Here is a 19,922-nt window from a genome sequence, read left to right as displayed (position 1 = left end):
GCATCTATACCAGAAGAATTAATGGATAACTATTTTTGTTCATTTTGTGCATACACTAATGAAATACAAAGATTAATTATCCTCCAAATACCAAAGGATTAAAACCACTAATTGCACAAGTAAGAAAGTGCATGTCTCATGACTAATAAACCTTGAAGCTTTCAGCACTTGACATAAAAATTTATATCTCCCAAGCACAAATACACAAGGGTGCAGATATATAACATTAAACCAACATACAATTAGCAACACTTTATTTTAATTATCTGTGGGCACTATTAATGTTGGCCCTGTAGTTCATTTTTCTTCTGGGATTGCTCCTTAGACTGCCTGTGTAGATTAATTATAGAAGTATTGGCACACTTGCTCCCCCGCCCTTTTTAGGAAGAAAAAACCCTCCAATTTACAGCACAAAGCTAGAATTGACAGGGAAAAAAAACTTATTTGGTGACCTTCCTCAGCCAAATCTGCCTCTCCATAATGCTGTGTGGGGCTTTGCTGCTTCTTCCTTGAGGCAATTTACCATAATTGATTTAAAAAAGCAATATTGAAAGTGTATTGGAAACAATTATCTGCATGGAACATTAACCCACCCAAAAACAATTGATGAAAGAAAGAAAAGAGAAAAACAAAATGTATCCACATTTGGTGAACTTAGGTTAACTATCGACACTATAAATGATGAGTACGCAACCCTGACAATGCCTGTATATTATAAACATTTTTATCACACTCAACAAAAGAAAAAAAAAGGGGGACTTTAAAAGTCCCCTAAAGGCAAAGGGCACATTTATCTGAAGCCTACTTTGTTTGTCAGTGGCTGTCACTCTATAAACTACAGGCCTGCTGAGATTCAGCCCAGTGCCTTGCCTGTATAATGCTATATAGGCCTCCTTCCACAGTAGCCATCTTCTCTAGGTGAATTGATCACTGTTGCTTGGAAATCAGTTGTAACAGCAAGAGATTTCCAGCCACCAACTGGAGGTTGTGAACCCTACTCCTTACCCATGTAAGGAGTTTTCTGGGGCTACTCTCCTGCCATGCACATGAAAGAGGACCACATAAACTAGCACTCAGAAGCCCCTTTATGGGTTTACCTTAAATGAACACGTGGAATGAAACAGTAAGTTTTCTGGAGTAAAATCTTGGTGGGTTTGAGCCAGCCTTGAGCTTGCAGCAAGTTAAATTTATTTATGAAGTTTCTTTAAAGAATATATGATCCTTGACATTAGAGAAAGATCATTTCAGTGGTTCTAAGACAGAGCATTTCACTCATCCTGGTTAAATGAATCATGATGAAAAAATACTTTGTGAGAAGAGCTTAGGTGAGCTGAGAAAGATAGGATTTATATACTGCATCACCATTCATTATCAATACAAGTGAAGACCCTTTATGCACAAAGTTCCCTTTTATCTTACCTCGAGAGCCTTGAGCCGTTCTAGCAGCAGTTTTGTCTTTTCTTTCTCTTCTTCGTTGCTGCCGTTCTTGTTCCCTGGATCTGAATCTTTATCTACTGCCATGCAAGCGTCTTCCACACCTGCCTTGCATCTTTTGCCCTCCTGAGTCAATGTGTCCTGAAAAGATTAATATATGTCCCATCAATCAGCACTGACAACCGTTGATAGAAAACGTGTTGGTGGTCTATTCACAGAGCCAGACATGAGCTTGAGGCGAGTGAAACTGTAACTTTTAGTTGCTTCTTGCATTTTTATCCCATCCTTCTTTCAAAGGGCTCAGCAACAAATTTCCCTTCCCGCCTCTATCCTCACAATCACCCTAGGTAGATTGGGCTGATAGCGACTGGCCCATGAGCTTCGGGTCAGAATAGGGATTTCAATCCAGACCTAGTGTAACATGAAATGCTATAGTATATGGGCACTCTGAGGGACAAATATTATGTACCCACAAATGGGGGGGAGGGGTCACTGCCAAGTTGCAGCCAACTTTTGGCAATCCTGTAGGTTTTTAAGGAAAAAGACATTCAGAAGTCATTTGCCACTGCCTGCTTCTGCATAGCAAAGCCGGACTTCCTTGGTGGTCTCCCATCCAAATACTAAGCAGGGCCCACTCTGCTTAGCTTCTTATACCTGACAGGACTGCCTAGCCCGGGCACAGTAAGGTAGACCTTGCATATTTCTAAATTCTCATTAGGAATTAAAGGACTTAGTTTTGGCTGGTTGTTCTCTGGAGGCTGAGAGTACAACTTTTTTTTTTTACCTTCATGCCAAAATTATCATGTGGCTAAAGCTAAAAGGAGAATCCCTATTTTTGCCACATAAACAATAAATAATTCTGACATTAAATAGCCTTCCATGTTATATGGCAGATGAGACTCGAAAATCTACCTTTGCTTCAGGTTCTTCAGGTTCTAAAAAAAAATGTGTTGTGTAGTGAAAAATAAATGAAAAGTCCCTCTGGGCATGCAGCAGTAGTCAGACAATATTTACAACACCACTGCCCCCCAAAACAACAACAAAACCCAGATTTCAACTGAGAAATGCTAAATGGTAATTCATAATCTCAGCTATCTATCAAAAAAGAGAGTGAAAAACAGCAATTGATTTTAGTTTAGTTCCAAATAAAAACCAAACAAATGAATCTTAATGGTGAGAAACAACTGCTCTCTACTATACAAAATCATTTAAAAACCAAATTCATATATTTTTCAAATGACAGCATGTGGCATGAGCCCTGAATTTTTCTATGGAGTTTGGATAAAAGAGACCTGTTTTCAAAGTGCATTGTAAATATCTATGACTTCTGGTTTTATGCACAGCCCTTTGCAATCTGTTTGTTTGTTTCTTTGGTTTTTTTTAAAAAACACCCAGCTCCAAGTTAGCAGAGTAAAAAAAAAAATCATACTGTATATCAGCTAAACAAGAAACACACTGAGGGCAGCAATGTCACTCTGTAACAACATGTAATGGAATGGAATCTAGAAAGCCAGCTTGGTGTAGTGGTTAGGAGTGCGGTGTAGTGGTTAGGAGTGCGGCAAGCTGGGTTTGATTCCCTGCATCTCCTCCACATGCAGCCAGCTGGGTGACCTTGGATTCTCACAGCACTGGTAAAGCTGTTCTGATTGAGCAGTAATATCAGGGCTCTCTCAGCCTCACCCACCTCACAGAGTGTCTGTTATGGGGAGAGGAGAGGGAAGGCAATCATAAGATGCTTTGAGACTCCTTCTGGTAGAGAAAAGTGGCATATAAGAACCAACTCTCCTCCTTCTAGTTATATCAAATCCAATTCTCACTTTCTGTTGTCAGCAGGGCACCACCAATGGTGGAGGAGCAAGGAGGGGTTTTTGTTTGTTTGTTTTTTTGCTGACTCTGCAATTATACAGCAGATCTCTGTTGTACCTCCTAAATTTCCAGAGTGCCCTGGAAGCAGTGTTTTAGAAGTACCAAGAGTTATAGAATGGCTCTGGAAGAACAAAAGTTTTGTTCAGAAGCTCGACTCCATTTGTCCTGCTTTGGAACCCAAGCTATAACTAGGCTTTCACAGCTAACCTCTTCCCCTGGTGAAATCACTTGGGCAAATTAATTCAATGTGTAACTAGATTCAAGTTCAGTAGCATCTTAGAGATGAACAAGTTTTAGGATATGAGATATCAAGAGCTTGACAAAGGAAGCTTTGACACGTGAAAGCTCATAACCTGGAAATGTTGTTGTGACTGGGCTTGAAACTAACTCAGGAGTGTCTGCAGACCCGTTTGGACTTTGGACATGGCATGGTGAGCGCAGCATGGAGGAGGCAGAGCCAGCCACAAATAGATTGCCAGAGCTTAACTTCAATAGCACAGTGAAGATCCTTGTGATATGATGGTGGCTGGTGCCAAAGCAACATAAAAAAACAAACAAACTCCAGAGTCAAAAAAAATCTCCAGTAGTTAACCAGAAGCCTTGCTGAAGTCCTACCTGACTCACCTACTTCTTAAAAACAATTGTTGGACATAAGAAAAGGTGCTGATGAGCACCATGATGCCCACAGGAACCACATTGGGGGTTCTTGATCTAACTGTTCTGATGCAAACCAACATGGCTACCCTCTGAATTCAATGTGCATTCAGGTGGAAGGGAACTGGGTCTATTGTACCTCAGTTCATTGTGTACTAGGTGGCCATGTGCCAGGGTTGGGTTACAGCAGCCTTATCAGACTTTCTAGAAAATAAAGCCAAGGGAGCTTACAGAGAACATAGTTGTTCCAAATCCAAAGTTCAATAGTCCAAAAATCAGTCAAGCCCAGGTCCAGTTCAGGTGGTCAGAGTTTACAAGCAAAAAGTATCAACACATGGCTATATACACTTCTACGCCCCACAGTATCTCTCAAGGTGTTATATAGTTACATGCTACCTGCTCAGCCTTAATCCTGTGATGACCCGCTGTTGTTTTCAGCACATAGCTGATGTTGAACCAAGAGATCATTACTTTTCCTTTTAGCCAGCAGCTTTGTTCTAATTCTGTGTTCTCACTTTTCTAATAGCACAGGTGATCCTTGAGGGCTGGGAACAGGCAGCTAGCCCTCATCAACGGATCAGAAGTAGGAGGTGGAGACAATTCTGTGCAAGCTCTCATTGTAAATCTTGGTTTGCCTGTATCTCTTCCCCCTGCCTGTCAACTTCAGCCTAGCTATGCTGGACACTTCCTCCTCCAAGTACTCCTCACTGTAGCTGAAGCCTGGCTCATCCATGACACATTATTGCTATAAAAAGTTTCAGTGTTACTAAAATATATATCCAATTCATAAATTAAAGTTATATTCCTCAACTGAGATTTATGTTAAGGAAACACAGAGTGGCAGTCTTGAAAAGAAATTATAAACCCTGTGTTTCTAGAATCTATGACTCAGGGCAGCCAAGAACACGAGACAAAATTATAGCAGGACAAGATTCCAATGGTCTGGTCACCATGGGGACCCAAGAAGCTAGCCAAGTAATTTTATCTATTCCCAAATGTTAATCTGGGACCTTAATCCAGAAACTTGTTGTTGTACTCAGCAGACCTGTGAGGGCCTGTTACCAAATTTTACTACATCCTTCTATCAAAATATCTTACAAGACTGTCCCGGCCCTGCATTTCACTTAACTGAAACTATCCAGGAATACAACGGTGCTGGAGCTGGGGGGTGGGAAGACGGAGGGGAGGGCTGTCCCGCATGCAATGTCATGGGGATGAAGGGGTGTTTTGTGTGTGTGTGTGTGTGGGGGGGGGTATGGTGGCAAATGAAGGCATGGTAGTGGTGACATAAGTGTGAAGAGTGTGTAATAGGGAGGGTGGGACGGGAATAGTTGCTGGCTTCGAGGACCCTGGGTGGCAGAGGGTGGTGGGGAAGGCTTTGGCAGAGAGGGGGACAGCAGAGCAGGGCAGTGTGTGGCTGCCAAGTTGCCCATCTTGGAGGACATGGCAATATTTTGCTGGAGAAAGGGGTCCGGGGCCTGGCCACGTTAGCCGAATTGCAGGTAAGCTTAGTTGGAGAAGGTTTGGGGGTGGTGGAGGATGTGGGCTGGTTTCTGGGAGGGTGGATGGAGGGGGGAGGCCTTCCTCTCTCCATAACGGACACCCTGTGAGGGAGGTGGGGATTAGAGAGCTCTCCAATTTAGAGGCCACCGTACTTTAACTGTTGGCAGGGGCTGGCAGGGTCTCATGGAAATTGTAGTCCATGGACATCTGGAGAGCCTCACACTGGCCACTACTACCCTAGAACAACCAGGAGGATACTGGAGCAAGGATGCACCCCAAAATAATCTTGGTACAGACTTCAACTTCATTTACCACTAGGCCATAGGTCATTCCCCACACAATACCAGCAAGTTCCCAAAGCAAGAGACAGAATCACGCTTCTCTTTCCCCAGTAATGGGAGGAAATTGGGCAGAATTGCCTGCAGAAAGAGCTAGGTCTCCAGGGGTTTTCTGGGCAACATGGAGCAGAAATCCTAGCCTCCCCCGTGTATCTGTGAGCCCCTTCAGTCACAAGCAAAGAAACAAACACCCAGGGCAGCCCATCCCACAGGTGCCAAATGCTTGCAAGCTGCCTGCCACTCACCAAGGACTGTGCCGAGGAGGGCTCAGTAAGCAGCAGTCTAGCATCCCCAATTACAGTACCAGAGAGCTCACCCTTCAAAACATCAATTTTCTCTAAGGGAATTGATCTCTTTACTCTGGAGCTGTAATTCTAGGGAGCCCTCCCCTCTGCCGTTTGGACTGGGGCTGTTGGTCTTTTCTTGGCCTGCAGGCATGCCTCAGAGTTGGCAGGAGGCAGTGTGGAGGCATGTGCTGGCAGCCTCCGTGTCAGGCGGACGGGAGGGGCGGCCTAGCGACTGGTGTGCCCCAGGATCTATAAGTGGGGGAAGGTGGCAGTTGGGGGTGGATAGGACAGGCACTCCCCTTCAGAGAAGACACAGGCTGGCTTCCCTAAGCTCTGTAGGCGGGAGGCATTGCCTCAGGAGGGTGAAGTCGATGACAGTTGACTCAGCTCAGGATAATTCTAAACAAAATTTCCACATGAAGCAGTATTTTCTCCAATACATTCTTTTGTGTACTCATCCAGCTGGCAGAAAGGCTGTTATATTCCTTAATAATAGCAGAACATTGCTACATACTTGTTTCATTTATATCCCATCCTGTCTTTCTTTCACCATGAAATTCAAGAGATTAGTACATAGGTTCCAGAGTTAGTTGAGCCTCCAGGTGGAATGGTTAAAGAGTAAGGTAAAGGTAAAGGTATCCCCTGTGCAAGCACCGAGTCATGCGTGACCCTTGGGGTGCCGCCCTCCATGGCAGACTCAATACGGGGTGGTTTGCCAGTACCTTCTCCAGTCATTACCGTTTACCCCCTAGCAAGCTGGGTACTCATTTTACCGACCTCGAAAGGATGGAAGGCTGAGTCAACCCTGAGACGGCTGCTGGGATCGAACTCCCAGCCTCATGGGCAAAGCTTTCAGACTGCATGACTTCTGCCTTACCACTCTGCGCCACAAGAGGCTCAAGAGTAGTGGACTCTAAGCTGGAGAACTGGATTTCATTCCCCACTCCTCTGTATGCAGCCAGCTGGGTCACCTTGGACTAATCACAGTTCTCTAAGAGCTGTTCTTGCAGAACAGTTCTCGCAATCCCACCTACCTCACAGGGTGTCTGTCATGGGGAGAGGGGAAAAAAGGTGTTTGTAAGCCACTCTGGGACTCTTTCAGGTAGCGAAAAGCGTGATATATATTTTAAAAGCTTCTCTTCTTCTCAGTCTAGATATCAGTCAAATCCTGTCCTGCTTAGCTTCATCAAGGTTGTCATATCACGTCCTGTGGCACAGTCTGATCTCTTGAAGCTTTTTACAAATTGTATTACTGTCTGCTCACCTGGCTCTGTAACCTAAAACCAAAATCATGCCAAGGCACAAGGAATACTAATGATCTGCAGGGTGATGTCCTTTACTTTGTACTCAATTTATGGCACACTTGGTTCACATTTAAACCGTTCTAATTCTTAGCCTTTAATCATCATCAAACAAAAGACCTTAATCTAAGCCCTGTATCATAAGCACAAACAGCTGTTTAGGCGGCTAATGTTGTTCTGTTCAAGATGATAAAGGCCTCTAAAATCATGTTCATTTAAAATATTTGCTCTTCAAAATCTTTGGCAAGACAGTTATGTCTAGCTGAAACTCCTCAGTACTTATGTTCCTAATACCTCACATTGTTTTCGAACTTCACGCCACTCTTAAATCAAACAGAGTAATCTACCAATCTGGCACAAACACATTTTTACAATGTGTGGAACTACAAATTATTGTAAATCGTACCATAAATCACAAATAAGCTATGTAGAGGGACCATATTACGCCCTAACTGAAATGTGTCAGAGCTGGGCTGACTGTGAAATTAGTGTTGCATCCCATAAATATTCATCCTTCTACTTAGTAAGGATGTGATTATGATTTTTATTATTTTTAATTACTGTCGGTTGTTCTGGTAGTCAGAATGATAGGTCGTTTTACTGAATATCATCATTCTGATCTTCCAGTTCTCTGAACAAAAGGAAATACTTATACTTAAAAACAATAAACCTAAGTAAGAGGATGCATGTGTCACAGTTTTACTGAAGGAAAAACTAATTTATATGTACACCCTGGCTGCATGAATGTTTTCATTGATGTTCATTTCTGTTATTTATGAAGTATCCTTCACTGATTGTTGAACAAAGTTGGATGAACAGATAAGAACTTTAGAAAGAGCCTAGGTTCAGAGTGGGAGCTTGTTATCTATCAATATAGATTTTGAGCACCTGTAAAGGGCAACACATTTCAGAAAGACAACTGTGCTGTACAAACTCCACAATCCTATTTTCAACGCTGCACAGATTTGCATATTTTAGAAGCTTGCCCTTCTTTATTAACTTGTAGCACTTCATTATTCAGTACCAGATGGCTATAATCTGAATCTTCCCTTTAGAACCACAGTGGAGAGACAAGCAGTTGTTATGCACAATTTAAAAAAAAATGATTTGGGGAGGGGGATTGCAAAAGAACACACGTATCTGCTTTTGACAGAATATCTCAGAATTGTGTGTTATAAATATATATTAGGGTGTTTGTAAGATCTGGTCACTTCCTCCACTTAATGCTGTAGATATAATTTTCCTTCTTAGACCCATTCGCTCTTTAGTCTGACTATACTTCAATTTTCTCTGTTTTGGTGACTGCTAAATGTCCACTATTTCCATTGCCAACCATAACGTATCTGGATCCTGGTAGGTGGTTTCTGTGAAAGGCCAAGGGGCTAGGCCAGCCTTTCTCAACTATTTTACTATTGAGAAACCTTGAAACATTCTTCAGTCTTGGAGAAACCTTAGAAGTGGCATGATCGTGCAGAATATGGTTGGGAAGTAGAGCTGTGAACACACCCATCTGGGGCCCTATCCTTCCCACCCCCTCCGGGCCCATCATTGGCCATTCTGGGAGGGGTAGTGGGGCTGACATGACCATATATGGTCATATCACAAATAAATGTTTAACAAAATTGAAAAATATATACAACATTAAATCCTACCCATTTGGGAATCCCTTCTGGGGCCGTCAAGAAACCCCAGGGTTTCACAACACCCTGGTTGAGAAGGCCTGGGCTAGGCAACGGAAAAGGCTTGATGAAGGCAATTTGAGACAAAACATGAAACCAGTATTTAGCTTCCAGGTATTCACTCATTATGTTTCCTTTATTATTATTCCCAACTCCCTTGAAAAGGCTCTGCTGGCATCCCAGCCCCCACTGCAATTCAGGTGGTTAGGACTAAGTCAGAATGTCCATATTCACACACAGTGAAACCATACTTAAGAAGATTTAACAGTTTCAACTATGGACAAATCCTAGTTTCAAAGTTTAATTATTTAATTAAGCCATGGACTTGTGTAACTAAGACTTACTGAAGTGACTAAAACAGTTTCAGCCTCTGGATTCAGATTCCACTTTGACATTTACATACGAGGGGTGTGCATTTAAAAAAATGTTTGCATTAATTTAAGATCCAGATTTCAGTCCCATTTTTTTTTTGGCGGGGGACTCTCTTTAGGATTTGGGGATTGGGAGGGGTCTGAAAATTCAGGATAATTTTAACAACTGCCCCTGTTACTTCCCAAAGGGATTAGTGGGCATGGAAGGAGGGAGAGAAGTGAGCATCATCATACAGCTGTTTGACTGTGTCTCCCTCCCTTTAAATTTCAGAGGAACACTGTTTTCTATGGGAACACGGGGCCCATGAAACCTGGAGGACAGATCTATCCCCAATAGAAGATAATGGCCCTTCATATCTAAAGGGACTAGAGATGCTAAAACTAATTGTGTCAACCTAATCTCAGAATAAAATAGGTCTACGGTCCATAGGAAATAATAGGACCATTTTTTTTAGGTCAGACTTTGCTTTTCTACCACTAGCTGTATGTGCTGGTTTCTTCTCTCGCCCTAAACCCAGAACACTCCCTACAGTTCAGAATCAGGTGTTTTTATTTATTTTATTTATTTAATTATATTTTTATACCGCTCTTCCCATTTTGTTTTGTTTTGTTTTTCCTAGAATTTCAGGAGTGATGTAGGTCATTTCAGATAAATCTGACCCCCCCCCGCCCCAAAAAAACCTGGGTTTCTTTTTGGCTAGAGTATATCCAAATGCACCCACCAATTCTCATTAACCAAACACAACCAAACATTAACAAGTTATAAGCGAATCACATTAACTATGGTTAGTTTAATTAAACCAAGGTGTCTGAGCTAATATCTCAAGTGACCCAGGAATGACTTTGCCCTTCATTAATTTATAGTTAGTTTGGACATCTTTTTGAATTGGCTAAAATTGAGAGAAAATGCGGATTGGAAAAGAGTGACATGAGAAAGAAGAATGCGGGGCTTATTTTTTAAAAGCCAAGTGGGAGAGAAGAGGACAAGAAGGAGAAAAAGAATGCCATGGTTTGAAGTGCTGAATGAGAGAAAAGGGGGAAATGATGGATGTGTGATGCATATAAAGCATAATGAATCAACGAGGCAGAGCAAAAATAAGAAAGGAAGAGAAGAAAACTACAGGGAAGGAGAAATTTTGAATAGCTTGTCTATGCCAGCCCTGGGGGATTGGTTGACTGGCCATTTTAACACCCACAAAATTGCTTTAGAAATTCCCATTATTATCTTGTTAAAAATTCACATATTCACTAAGCAGAAACCCTATCAAATTATTCAAAATTGCCTTATGGCAACCAAACCTTAAGTATTGTGGCAAGTGCGGTATCCCTGTGAATTGAAAGTATAATATTTGGCTTTCAGTGCATGATATTTAGCTTTATTTTTATATACCATGATTTATTCAGTGGACAGATGAAGATAAAAAACGTGTGAGGTGAAGAGCTTGTGTATATGAAAGCAGGAGTCAGTTTATGTATGGCAGCTTACTGTTACATTGTGAGGAATCTTCACACAGATAACTTAAGAGAGGGAATGGAAACTATGTTTTGCACAAATGGCTTTAGCAATTTGCTGCTAATTCTAAAGCCTTCCTTTATTCTCTGAGTCATCCATTTGATTCCCAAGGTCTTACTGTCCTTAGACAATGTTTAGATTAGTTTGTTATGGCCCAAATCAGAATTTTCAAGTTCACTCACTCATAAATGTGTCCCCTGAATTTTAGCATAGATCTTTAACTCAGGGGCACTTGACATACAAAAAGGTCATTTTATATATACAAATCTAGTCTACATGTTGGATTCGCTGGTGAATATGAAGCTTGTCTTTAGTTCTATGTGCAGAGTATGATGACGCTTCTAAAATCTCAATGTTTCTGAGTGGATTTTTTAAAATGCATTTTTACCCCCTTTATAATTGAAAAGCTCTCAGTCCATTAAGACTATGACTAAACTGCATGCTAAAATTCTAATTACTCTGTTAAATCCATAAATTCAAGAAACACGGACACTGTGAGTTCATTACAGATCTTTATTGACCCCAGTTCTAAGGTACAAGAGAACTGAAACTGAACTGGAACCCCCCTGAAACACCAACATATATACGGCAGAGAACAAAGGTAGCTTCCTGCCAGTGCACACTATTGATTAGTTTCACTGATACCTGGAACTGATTGGATTTGGCAATCGGGATCCAGCTGTGTGTTGGCCAATCATGATTGCAGGATTACAATCCTGCCTCATATCTCAAGATCAGATCTGCAGCAGGTCTACACAATAGACTGCTTAAATTACTTTTCTGATTGGAAGCTTACATGGGTGGGGGTCAGATTTTTTTAAATTGCCTTTGTATTATGATGGCAACAGAGGACAAAAAAGGTCTTTGCTTTAGAGCTGCCACCAGCAAATGCAAGAACGTTTTTTTATACAGCTAATATTTTTGCTCAACACAATGTGGTCAAATTTGAAGTCAAGGAAAACAATTCAGATACATTGGAAGGTTCCAGCGACACCCCTTCCCCTAAATTGTTCATAGTTCAATATTGCACCTGCCAGACAAAAACTTGCCATTGACTTGGCATTTGACTTACAAAATGCATACACAGTAAGCAGCAAAATTCCCTAGATTAAATATCTGTGGTGCATAAGAGAACAAAGTGTTTTCTTTATGTCTCTAAAATGAACCTATGACCGCTGGCATATCCGTCTAAATCAACTTCACATTAGTCTTCACTCAGAACATTTCTAAATATTACAGGCTATCATCATTATTGAACAGCTCCGCAATGCCACATTAATAATTTTTCTCATGATGCTTTTATTGCCTCTTCCATTTATTTCTGTTAAAAACCATTCAATTCTAAGAGGTACTTTAAGCAAAAGGAAGCTGTGAAGTAAGTATCAAGAAAAGTTCAATCCTAACATTAATTAAATGTGTTAAACAGGAAAGTGCTGTTATTAAAGCTTACAGGAAAAAATTCCTTTTATCTCTACACTACACTCTTTGAATGTAGTCCAATAAGTGTTTGGATGGCTACAAGAAGGGTCTGATCCAAACCTTTGTGATGGTGGAAGACCATTACCACATTTAACAGCGGTTGTCATATTTTATGCCTTTGAAACTAGTCAAAAAATATCAGGACATCCTGAAAAAGGAAAAAAATACCTTAATCTCCAAACATTGGCTCAGCCATTTTGACAGATATATGAGCCAAATATGGTATGGTCTTTTGTATATAATGGAGTCTCCTTTCAATTGCGTCAAAATCTTAATTAGCCATAAAGGACTTCAGAATTAAGAAATGCATTACCCAATAAATTCTGACATTCTATATTTCCTCTTAAGAATCGGTTCAACATTGTCTGTCTTTATAAGCCTCTTGTTCCATCAATGTGCAAGGCATACTTCTATGATCCACTTCTTCCTCACTCCTGCTTCTTATTAGGAGCCACTTTCATTTTTACCTACTTTAGCATGGTCAGCGGCAAAAGGAAACATGGTCGCCAAAGGATCCGCTGGCTTGACATGATCAAAGCCAATACAGGGATGACCATGAACCAACTAAAAGAAGCAGTCATTGACAGAAACATATGGTGAAAACTTTCCTATAGAATCGCTGAGGGTTGGACACGACTGAACAGATAACATCATCAGTTCACGTCAGTTCATACCTGTAATATTCTCATTCTGAATCCTAGTTCAGAATTCAAATACTGTGAAGTAGGTGAATGGTCTGTGCCTTCATTACCCAATTTTAACTCCAAGCATACCCAGGACACAGTTTGAGTTCCAGACTTTGGCACAGACTTTCAGTTATACAAATACAGAGAGAGAGAGAGAGAGAGAGAGAGAGAGATCTTGTTGGACAATGACTAGCATACTGGTGGTATAACACAGGGCTAATAGGAGGCTGAGAGACTCTGTCCTGATATCAATGACCAAATGGAGAACTGTCCTACTGTTAAATGTTGACTTTGTAAATCATTTCTATTAGACACTAATTCCTGTTATCAAACTGTTATATATGTTCAAACCAATATGTTTATTTACAATGTACTGTTTCATGAAAGTTCCATGTAAAACACCCTGAGCCACAAGGGAGGGAGGTATATAAATATAATAAAATAAATATTTTGTCACCCTATGCCCTCCGCAGGGCTTTGTGCTCTGTGGGTACCAACTTGTTGGTGATTCCTGGCCCTAGGGAAGTCTGCTTAATAATAATAATAATAGTTGCCATCCAGCTTTTTGTTTGCCATCATGAAAACCAATTTACTTACTCCAAACTGAGAAGAAGAAAAAATACATTACATTTTGTTCATTTTGTACCTTAATCCAGATTACACCCAGGAGTTAGCCTTACACATCATGGGGGCAGTACTGAAAACTAATTTCTCTCTTCCTTTTGCTTGGAACTTTTATACCAGCCTTTTTCAAGCTTTGTACCATTGATAAAGCCTTGAAATATTCTTCAGCCTTCAAGATACCCGAGTGAGGCCACACTCTCCTGCTGTGCCCCCGGAAGTCACGTCACCAGATGTGATATCACCAGACCATTCCCAGAGTACAAGAAGTGACAGCACAGAAATATTTTCAGATAATTTATGAACAGAACCATACCTGCACTCTGGACTGACTATCTCTTCCTCTCCAAAGGAAGCCAGCAGTGGGAGCCTGCAGAAATAGGGCAGTCCTATGCCTCTCCGTTGTTCCCCACACTAGAAACACAGTTGCAGCAGGTCTATGGTGTTCCATCACCTCCACCCACAATGTCAAAAACGGGGCTGGAGTAGGCCTATGTCACTCTGATACCCTAATGCCAGAAACATAACTGGAGCAGACATATGCCAGTTTGCTGCCCCCCCCCCCACACACACTGCTAAAACCCAGCAAGGACAGAGGCAGGGGAAGACCTATGTTGCTCTGTTGCCCTCCTGCAGTTAAGCTAAAATGAGAGTACTCACTTCTCTGGACTCCATGTGTGATGAGTCTCAATCTGTACGGATTTGTATGGCTGGATTCTCTCCAGGCTCATCACTGGCCATTTTGGAATGGAAGGGCAGTTCAACATGACCATATATGGTCATGTCACTTGATAATTAAAAAATATTTTAAAAATAATTAACTCCCACTCAATCAGCGAATTCCTTCTGGGGTCATTACAAAACCCTGGTTGAGAAAGCCTGATCTATATACATATCACATATTAGCCTATTTAACTGATACACTGAGATAATACAGTGGCTATCAGTTAGTACTATTTGAATTATTATGGGTGTTATACTTGTTTAGGAATAGTGTTGTTACTAATTACCCAGTTTCCCTCTGAAATCTACCAATTCATTTTTTTGAAGACAGTTTCTAAACAACTGGATCAAAGAGAGGATGAGCAGAAAGGAAATTTCTTCAACATTTCAGAATTTTACTCTTTAGAAGTTCAGTGGCAGCAATGACTCCATAAACCTTCCTATCCTCCTGATACAGCAACATCCTGTGGTGTATAACATAAAACAGCTTCAATGGCTGAAGTGCATTGAGAAATTAGAGATAAATTACTGACTATATTTTAAAAAGTGAATGGGGGGTAATCTCACTCCCTAGAAATTTACCTAAAATTTAGTATTTATGTCATCATAGATCAAGTAACATTTTAAAATAATGTGCTTGCATATAAGTGGAAGTATACTGAAATAGGCTGTAGCCTCACAGCACTCTCTAAAAATTGATACATTTGTTTGCGGGAGAGTTTGCATTCCTTTCTGAGCTTGTATTTATATCACGACTGCAAAAATAAAGCAATTATATTTTCCTGCATAGAAACCTACATTGCAGATGAAATGCATCACAGGCTTTGAGTCTTCCGTAGGCATTTGGGAGCATTAAAATTTCTACACTTCAATGAGGCTTTATAACCTGAATTGCATTCTCAATTACACGGAGAGAAAGTCAAAATAATTCCATGGAATCAACAGAATTATTCTAGATTTATCTTGCTTTAGCTAACCAAAACTGGTTCCAGGTTAACAGGGCACTACCCATCCATATCTCAATATGTTGGGCTCCTTTCATTCCTCTATGGATGCAACCATCAGGCATGAAAGTATCCCAGTCGCAAAGTTCCTCTCCAGGGAAGATGAACACATAGACATGCACAAACACCACCACTCACAGAGCTACCTAATTACTTAAAATTACTATGGGAAAGTGTATTTACGTATTTAAATATTCTTTATCCCACTGTTCTCTGGGGGCCCAAGGCAGTTTACACACCGTGAATATTCAATATCTCTGCATATATTTTTCAAAAGACAATAAATAACATAAGCCACTAACAAACAGATACTAGGAAAACATGTTTTTTTTTAAGAAGACCCAATTCCTTCAGCCTTTTCCTCCCAGTCGTCACTGAATATCAGTTGATGGAGACAAAAGATCTGACCAAAAATGTCACCTCTGGATTGGAAGTCACCAAGGTAACTGATGTTAGAAACTGCCCCCTCTCAAGGGTTTCTAGTGCTCTGATTGCTCTAAACATATAGCAACAGCTACCCCCAAGGCATTCTGGGACCCTTTATTTACTGGATTCTAAGCCCACAACTCAGTGTCATCATGATATTTGCCATGAGCAAAAAAAAAAAAAAAATGGCAGAAAGGGAGAGGGAAAAGGTTGGATCCTATAAACCATGAGCAGAAAGTACTCTAGGATCTTCCTGACCTCTTCCTTCCCAAACCAGCTTCCTGAGATGCTTGGAGTCCTGGGAGACTTTTGAACAAAATGCCATGAGGCACCAAAAGTTACCGTGAACAGGGGAAACCAAGCAACGATACCTCAGATTCAGAGTGTTCCTCCGTGCTGTCCCAGCTATGAGTGTAATGGACCAGGTGCACCTGTCCACTGGGAGGGAAGCAAAATGGAGCATAGAAATGTCCTCATAGTGGACAGGTGCACTCAGTCCATTTCACTCTCTCCTACTTCCATGCAGCCATTTCAGCCTTACACTGAATAGCCAATTTCAGAGGTCTATTTTGCTTCCTTCCACTTGGAGAAGGGAAAGCAAAACAGAGGCATTTAAACCTAACTGCTGATAGGCAGACTACTCAGCTGCTATGTTTAAATGTCTTCAACCCCGAATTCAACCAGAAAAAGGGTCCGGGTAATGTTCAGGGAGGTGTCTGCCCCAAACCTTTTGGGGGGCATGAACCAGCCAGATATGTGGGGTCATGAACCAGTTCCTGCCCATCCCTTTCCTTGACTAATTTCTTGTGCTGAAAGGAGCTCTTGCATCAGCCAGAAAGTTATTTTCCTTACTTTCCAGGGTTTTTTGCATATTATTTTATCTTTCCACACATACCCCGTCCCTCTGAAAGTTCTGCTGATGCACAGTACAAGCTGTTAATACAAATCAGGGAGATGCCAAATGAACAGCTTTTGTTTCTCTGTGTTTTGCCTACTGAATGCTCAAACTGATTTAATTCAAAATTGGAATAAGAAAGTTTGTTTACCTTTCTAAAGTCTCATTTTCACTTGAAACTAGTTCATTTTTAATAAAAAAAAATGCATGCTACATCAAACCTTTTTAAAGACAAGCCTCTTTTCAAGTTTATAATGGAACATCAAAGCCCTTGCACTGAATACATTTTGTAGACATCAATAAAAGTACCCTGTTCTGCTACTCTGGAGAGGTGTAAAATAGTATTTGATTCATTTTACAGATATGAAAATGTGTTACAAAGAAAGAGACTGTATGGCTTGCTCAAGATCATAGCGAATATACTGCTTCCTGGAAGGGCTTTCAAATTAAAATCTAATACTAAAACTATCATATTATACATGGAAAGAAGCCATGTGCTTGGGGAGACTAAAATTCAGTTGTTAGCTGGATCTGATTCAAGGTTTTGGTTTTGACCTTTAAGGCTATATGCGGTTTGGGTCCAACGTATCTGAGGGACCGCCTGTCGCCCTATGCCCCCCTCAGGGCATTATGTATTGCAGGCACTAATCTATTGGCCATTCTCGGCCACAGGGAGGTGCGCCTGGCCTCTACCAAGGCCAGGACCTTTTCGGTCCTGGCCCTGACCTGGTGGAATGAGCTCCCAAGAGGAGCTGTGGCCCCTGCGAGAACATTCGGCATTCCACAGGGCCTGCAAGATGGAACTCTTCTGCCAGGTCTTTGGTTGAGGCTGGGTGGCAAGGAAGATCATGGCCCCCCTATAAGAGTGGCAGTAGCGGATTTCAGCAGCACCCTCTATTCACCCTTCCCCTCTAGAATGGTTTTTGGGATGGTTATTAGTATGGGATATGAGCCTCTTGTGGCGCAGAGTGGTAAGGCAGCGATATGCTGTCTGGAGCTGTCTGCCCATGAGGCTGGGAGTTCAATCCCAGCAGCCGGCTCAAGGTTGACTCAGCCTTCCATCCTTCCGAGGTTGGTAAAATGAGTACCCAGCTTGCTGGGGGGTAAGCGGTAATGACTGGGGAAGGCACTGGCAAACCACCCCGTATTGAGTCTGCCATGAAAACGCTAGAGGGCGTCACCCCAAGGGTCAGACATGACTCGGTGCTTGCACAGGGGATACCTTTACCTTTACCTTTATTAGTATGGGATAAATAAAATAGTATGGGATAAATTAGTATGGGATAAACCGCCACATCTTGGGGTTTAGATTGCATTTGTATTGTAGTTTTATGTCTGTTTTAGGGGTTTTATTAGCTTTTTATTCTTCGGGGGAGGTGAGTAATAATAATAATAATAATAATAATAATAATAATAATAATAATAATAATAATAATAATAATAATTACAAACCTATATAGAAAATAATGAAAATTTTAGGGAGGGACAATGAAGGTATTGTGAAAGGTATGATCCATACTTGACCATTCAATATAGATAAAAATATGTTATATTTAACTTTGTTCTTTTCGTTTTCATTGCATCTGAAATGTCCTTCTTGGCTATGGAGCAAGACCAAACTAATTCACATGGAACTGAGCATGATTCTATTTGTATTCCCTATTACAACAAAATCATTTACGTAACATAAATATCCATTTCAAAATTCAGTTTACAACCTACCTGAGACAGTTAATTCTCCTAAAAGGCCACGGAACTTCCTATTTTAAGAAGAAAGCCTGACAAGACCTAACAGAATTTAATGATAACGATGTATGCAAGCTCTGGTGTTTATCTGATTACTATTCCAGTGACATGACTACTGTGCAACATTTAAAGTTCATTAGCAGCAATATTTATTCTGGAGTCAGGCGTATTGATATTGTAATAAGAACTAGGTTTTATATATCCCCGAACAATAATTAGGTTGGGCGGGAGGAACAAATGTACAGCTAGTGGTCAATAGATCAAAAGTGCTTATTGTAAAGAAGTACCTTTTATGACTACTCAAATATTAATCTGAACATGCAGCACATGGTAAAAGTAACTTATCTTGGTTCCAGATAATATAGGGCAACAGTAGTACTTGCTAAGAGCCATATTGGAGATAATCATGGTGTTTTTAAATTATATAATACTAGGGTCAAAGCCTGTTGTATCCAGGAATACAATGGGTGCTAGAGCTTGGCGGTGGGAAGAGGAAGGGGAGGAGTTGTCCGGTCTGTAAGAGCATTGTGTTGAATGTGTGTGTTGTGTGTGAGGCTGTGGTGGCATGGTGACAAATGAGGGTGTGGGTATGGAGACATGGGTGTCAAGAAGGTGTGGTTTGTAATGTTCGATGAGGGTGGGAGAGGACTGACCTTTGGGAAATGTGGCATACTGGTTACAGATGAGCTTTCCAGAGCCATGTGTTCAGATATGTGAAGGGAAAATCAAACTGGAGACTCTTCTTAGGGGAAGATTACATGGCAACCAATTCCTCCCAGTTCTGCATTCAACATCCATCATTTTGTGACAACATAATTTCCCATTGAGTGTAAATTTGTCCACAGACACTGAAATGTCCCCTTGCTCTAATCCAAATGGGGTAGTCACAGTACACAGGTGTCCGCCCTGCTCCTTTTCTCTCTACTTTTTATGGCTGATATAATGTTCAGACCAGGGACAGCCAACCTCCAGGTGGGGCCTGGAGATCTCCGGGAATTGCTGTTCATCTCCAGACTATAAAGATCAGCTCCCCAGGCAAAAATGGCTACTTCGGAGAGATGACTGTGTAGCATTGTATCCCACTGAGGTTTAGGGATGCCAGTCTCCAGGTGGGGTCTGAGAAGTACAGCTCATCTCCAGGAAGTTAGGCTCTCTTCCCTCACATGCATCCCTTCAAAAGGAATGCATGAGTCCCCAGACACCCCTTGGTTGCTTGGCTGGTGATGTCTTCCCTTCTGAAGCCTGAGGTCTACTGCTGGCAACTGCAGTCCCTGTTGTTGTCCATAAGGCCAAGTTGTTGGTTAATACAAGTGGATCATCTAGTTTGCCCCAATGTTTCACTGTCTATTTTCCTGTAAAGCTAACTCCACTTGAAATTCTGGGCCACTTATGCCTT

The 19,922-nt window shown here is 41.3% G+C and overlaps 1 protein-coding gene across 16 annotated transcripts in view; it reads right to left on the bottom strand.

Moving 5' to 3' along the window:
• The window catches only part of NCKAP5 (NCK associated protein 5), a 768,088-nt gene that overhangs the window by 280,070 nt on the left and 468,096 nt on the right, over positions 1-19,922 (bottom strand). For 15 of the 16 annotated variants that reach the window (XM_077320257.1, XM_077320242.1, XM_077320245.1 and 12 more), the window contains one exon: positions 1,420-1,575. In XM_077320257.1, the coding sequence (XP_077176372.1) occupies positions 1,420-1,575 (156 nt within the window). Of the gene's footprint in view, positions 1-1,419; positions 1,576-19,922 lie in introns of those variants that run through there. The other variant, XM_077320256.1, reaches the window with a different exon arrangement.

This window comes from Paroedura picta, chromosome 2 (genome assembly GCF_049243985.1).
Source record: "Paroedura picta isolate Pp20150507F chromosome 2, Ppicta_v3.0, whole genome shotgun sequence".
Classification (NCBI taxonomy): Eukaryota; Metazoa; Chordata; class Lepidosauria; order Squamata; family Gekkonidae; genus Paroedura; species Paroedura picta.
Note: the sequence above shows the minus strand (reverse complement) of the source record. Positions and strands in the feature narration are given on the sequence as shown.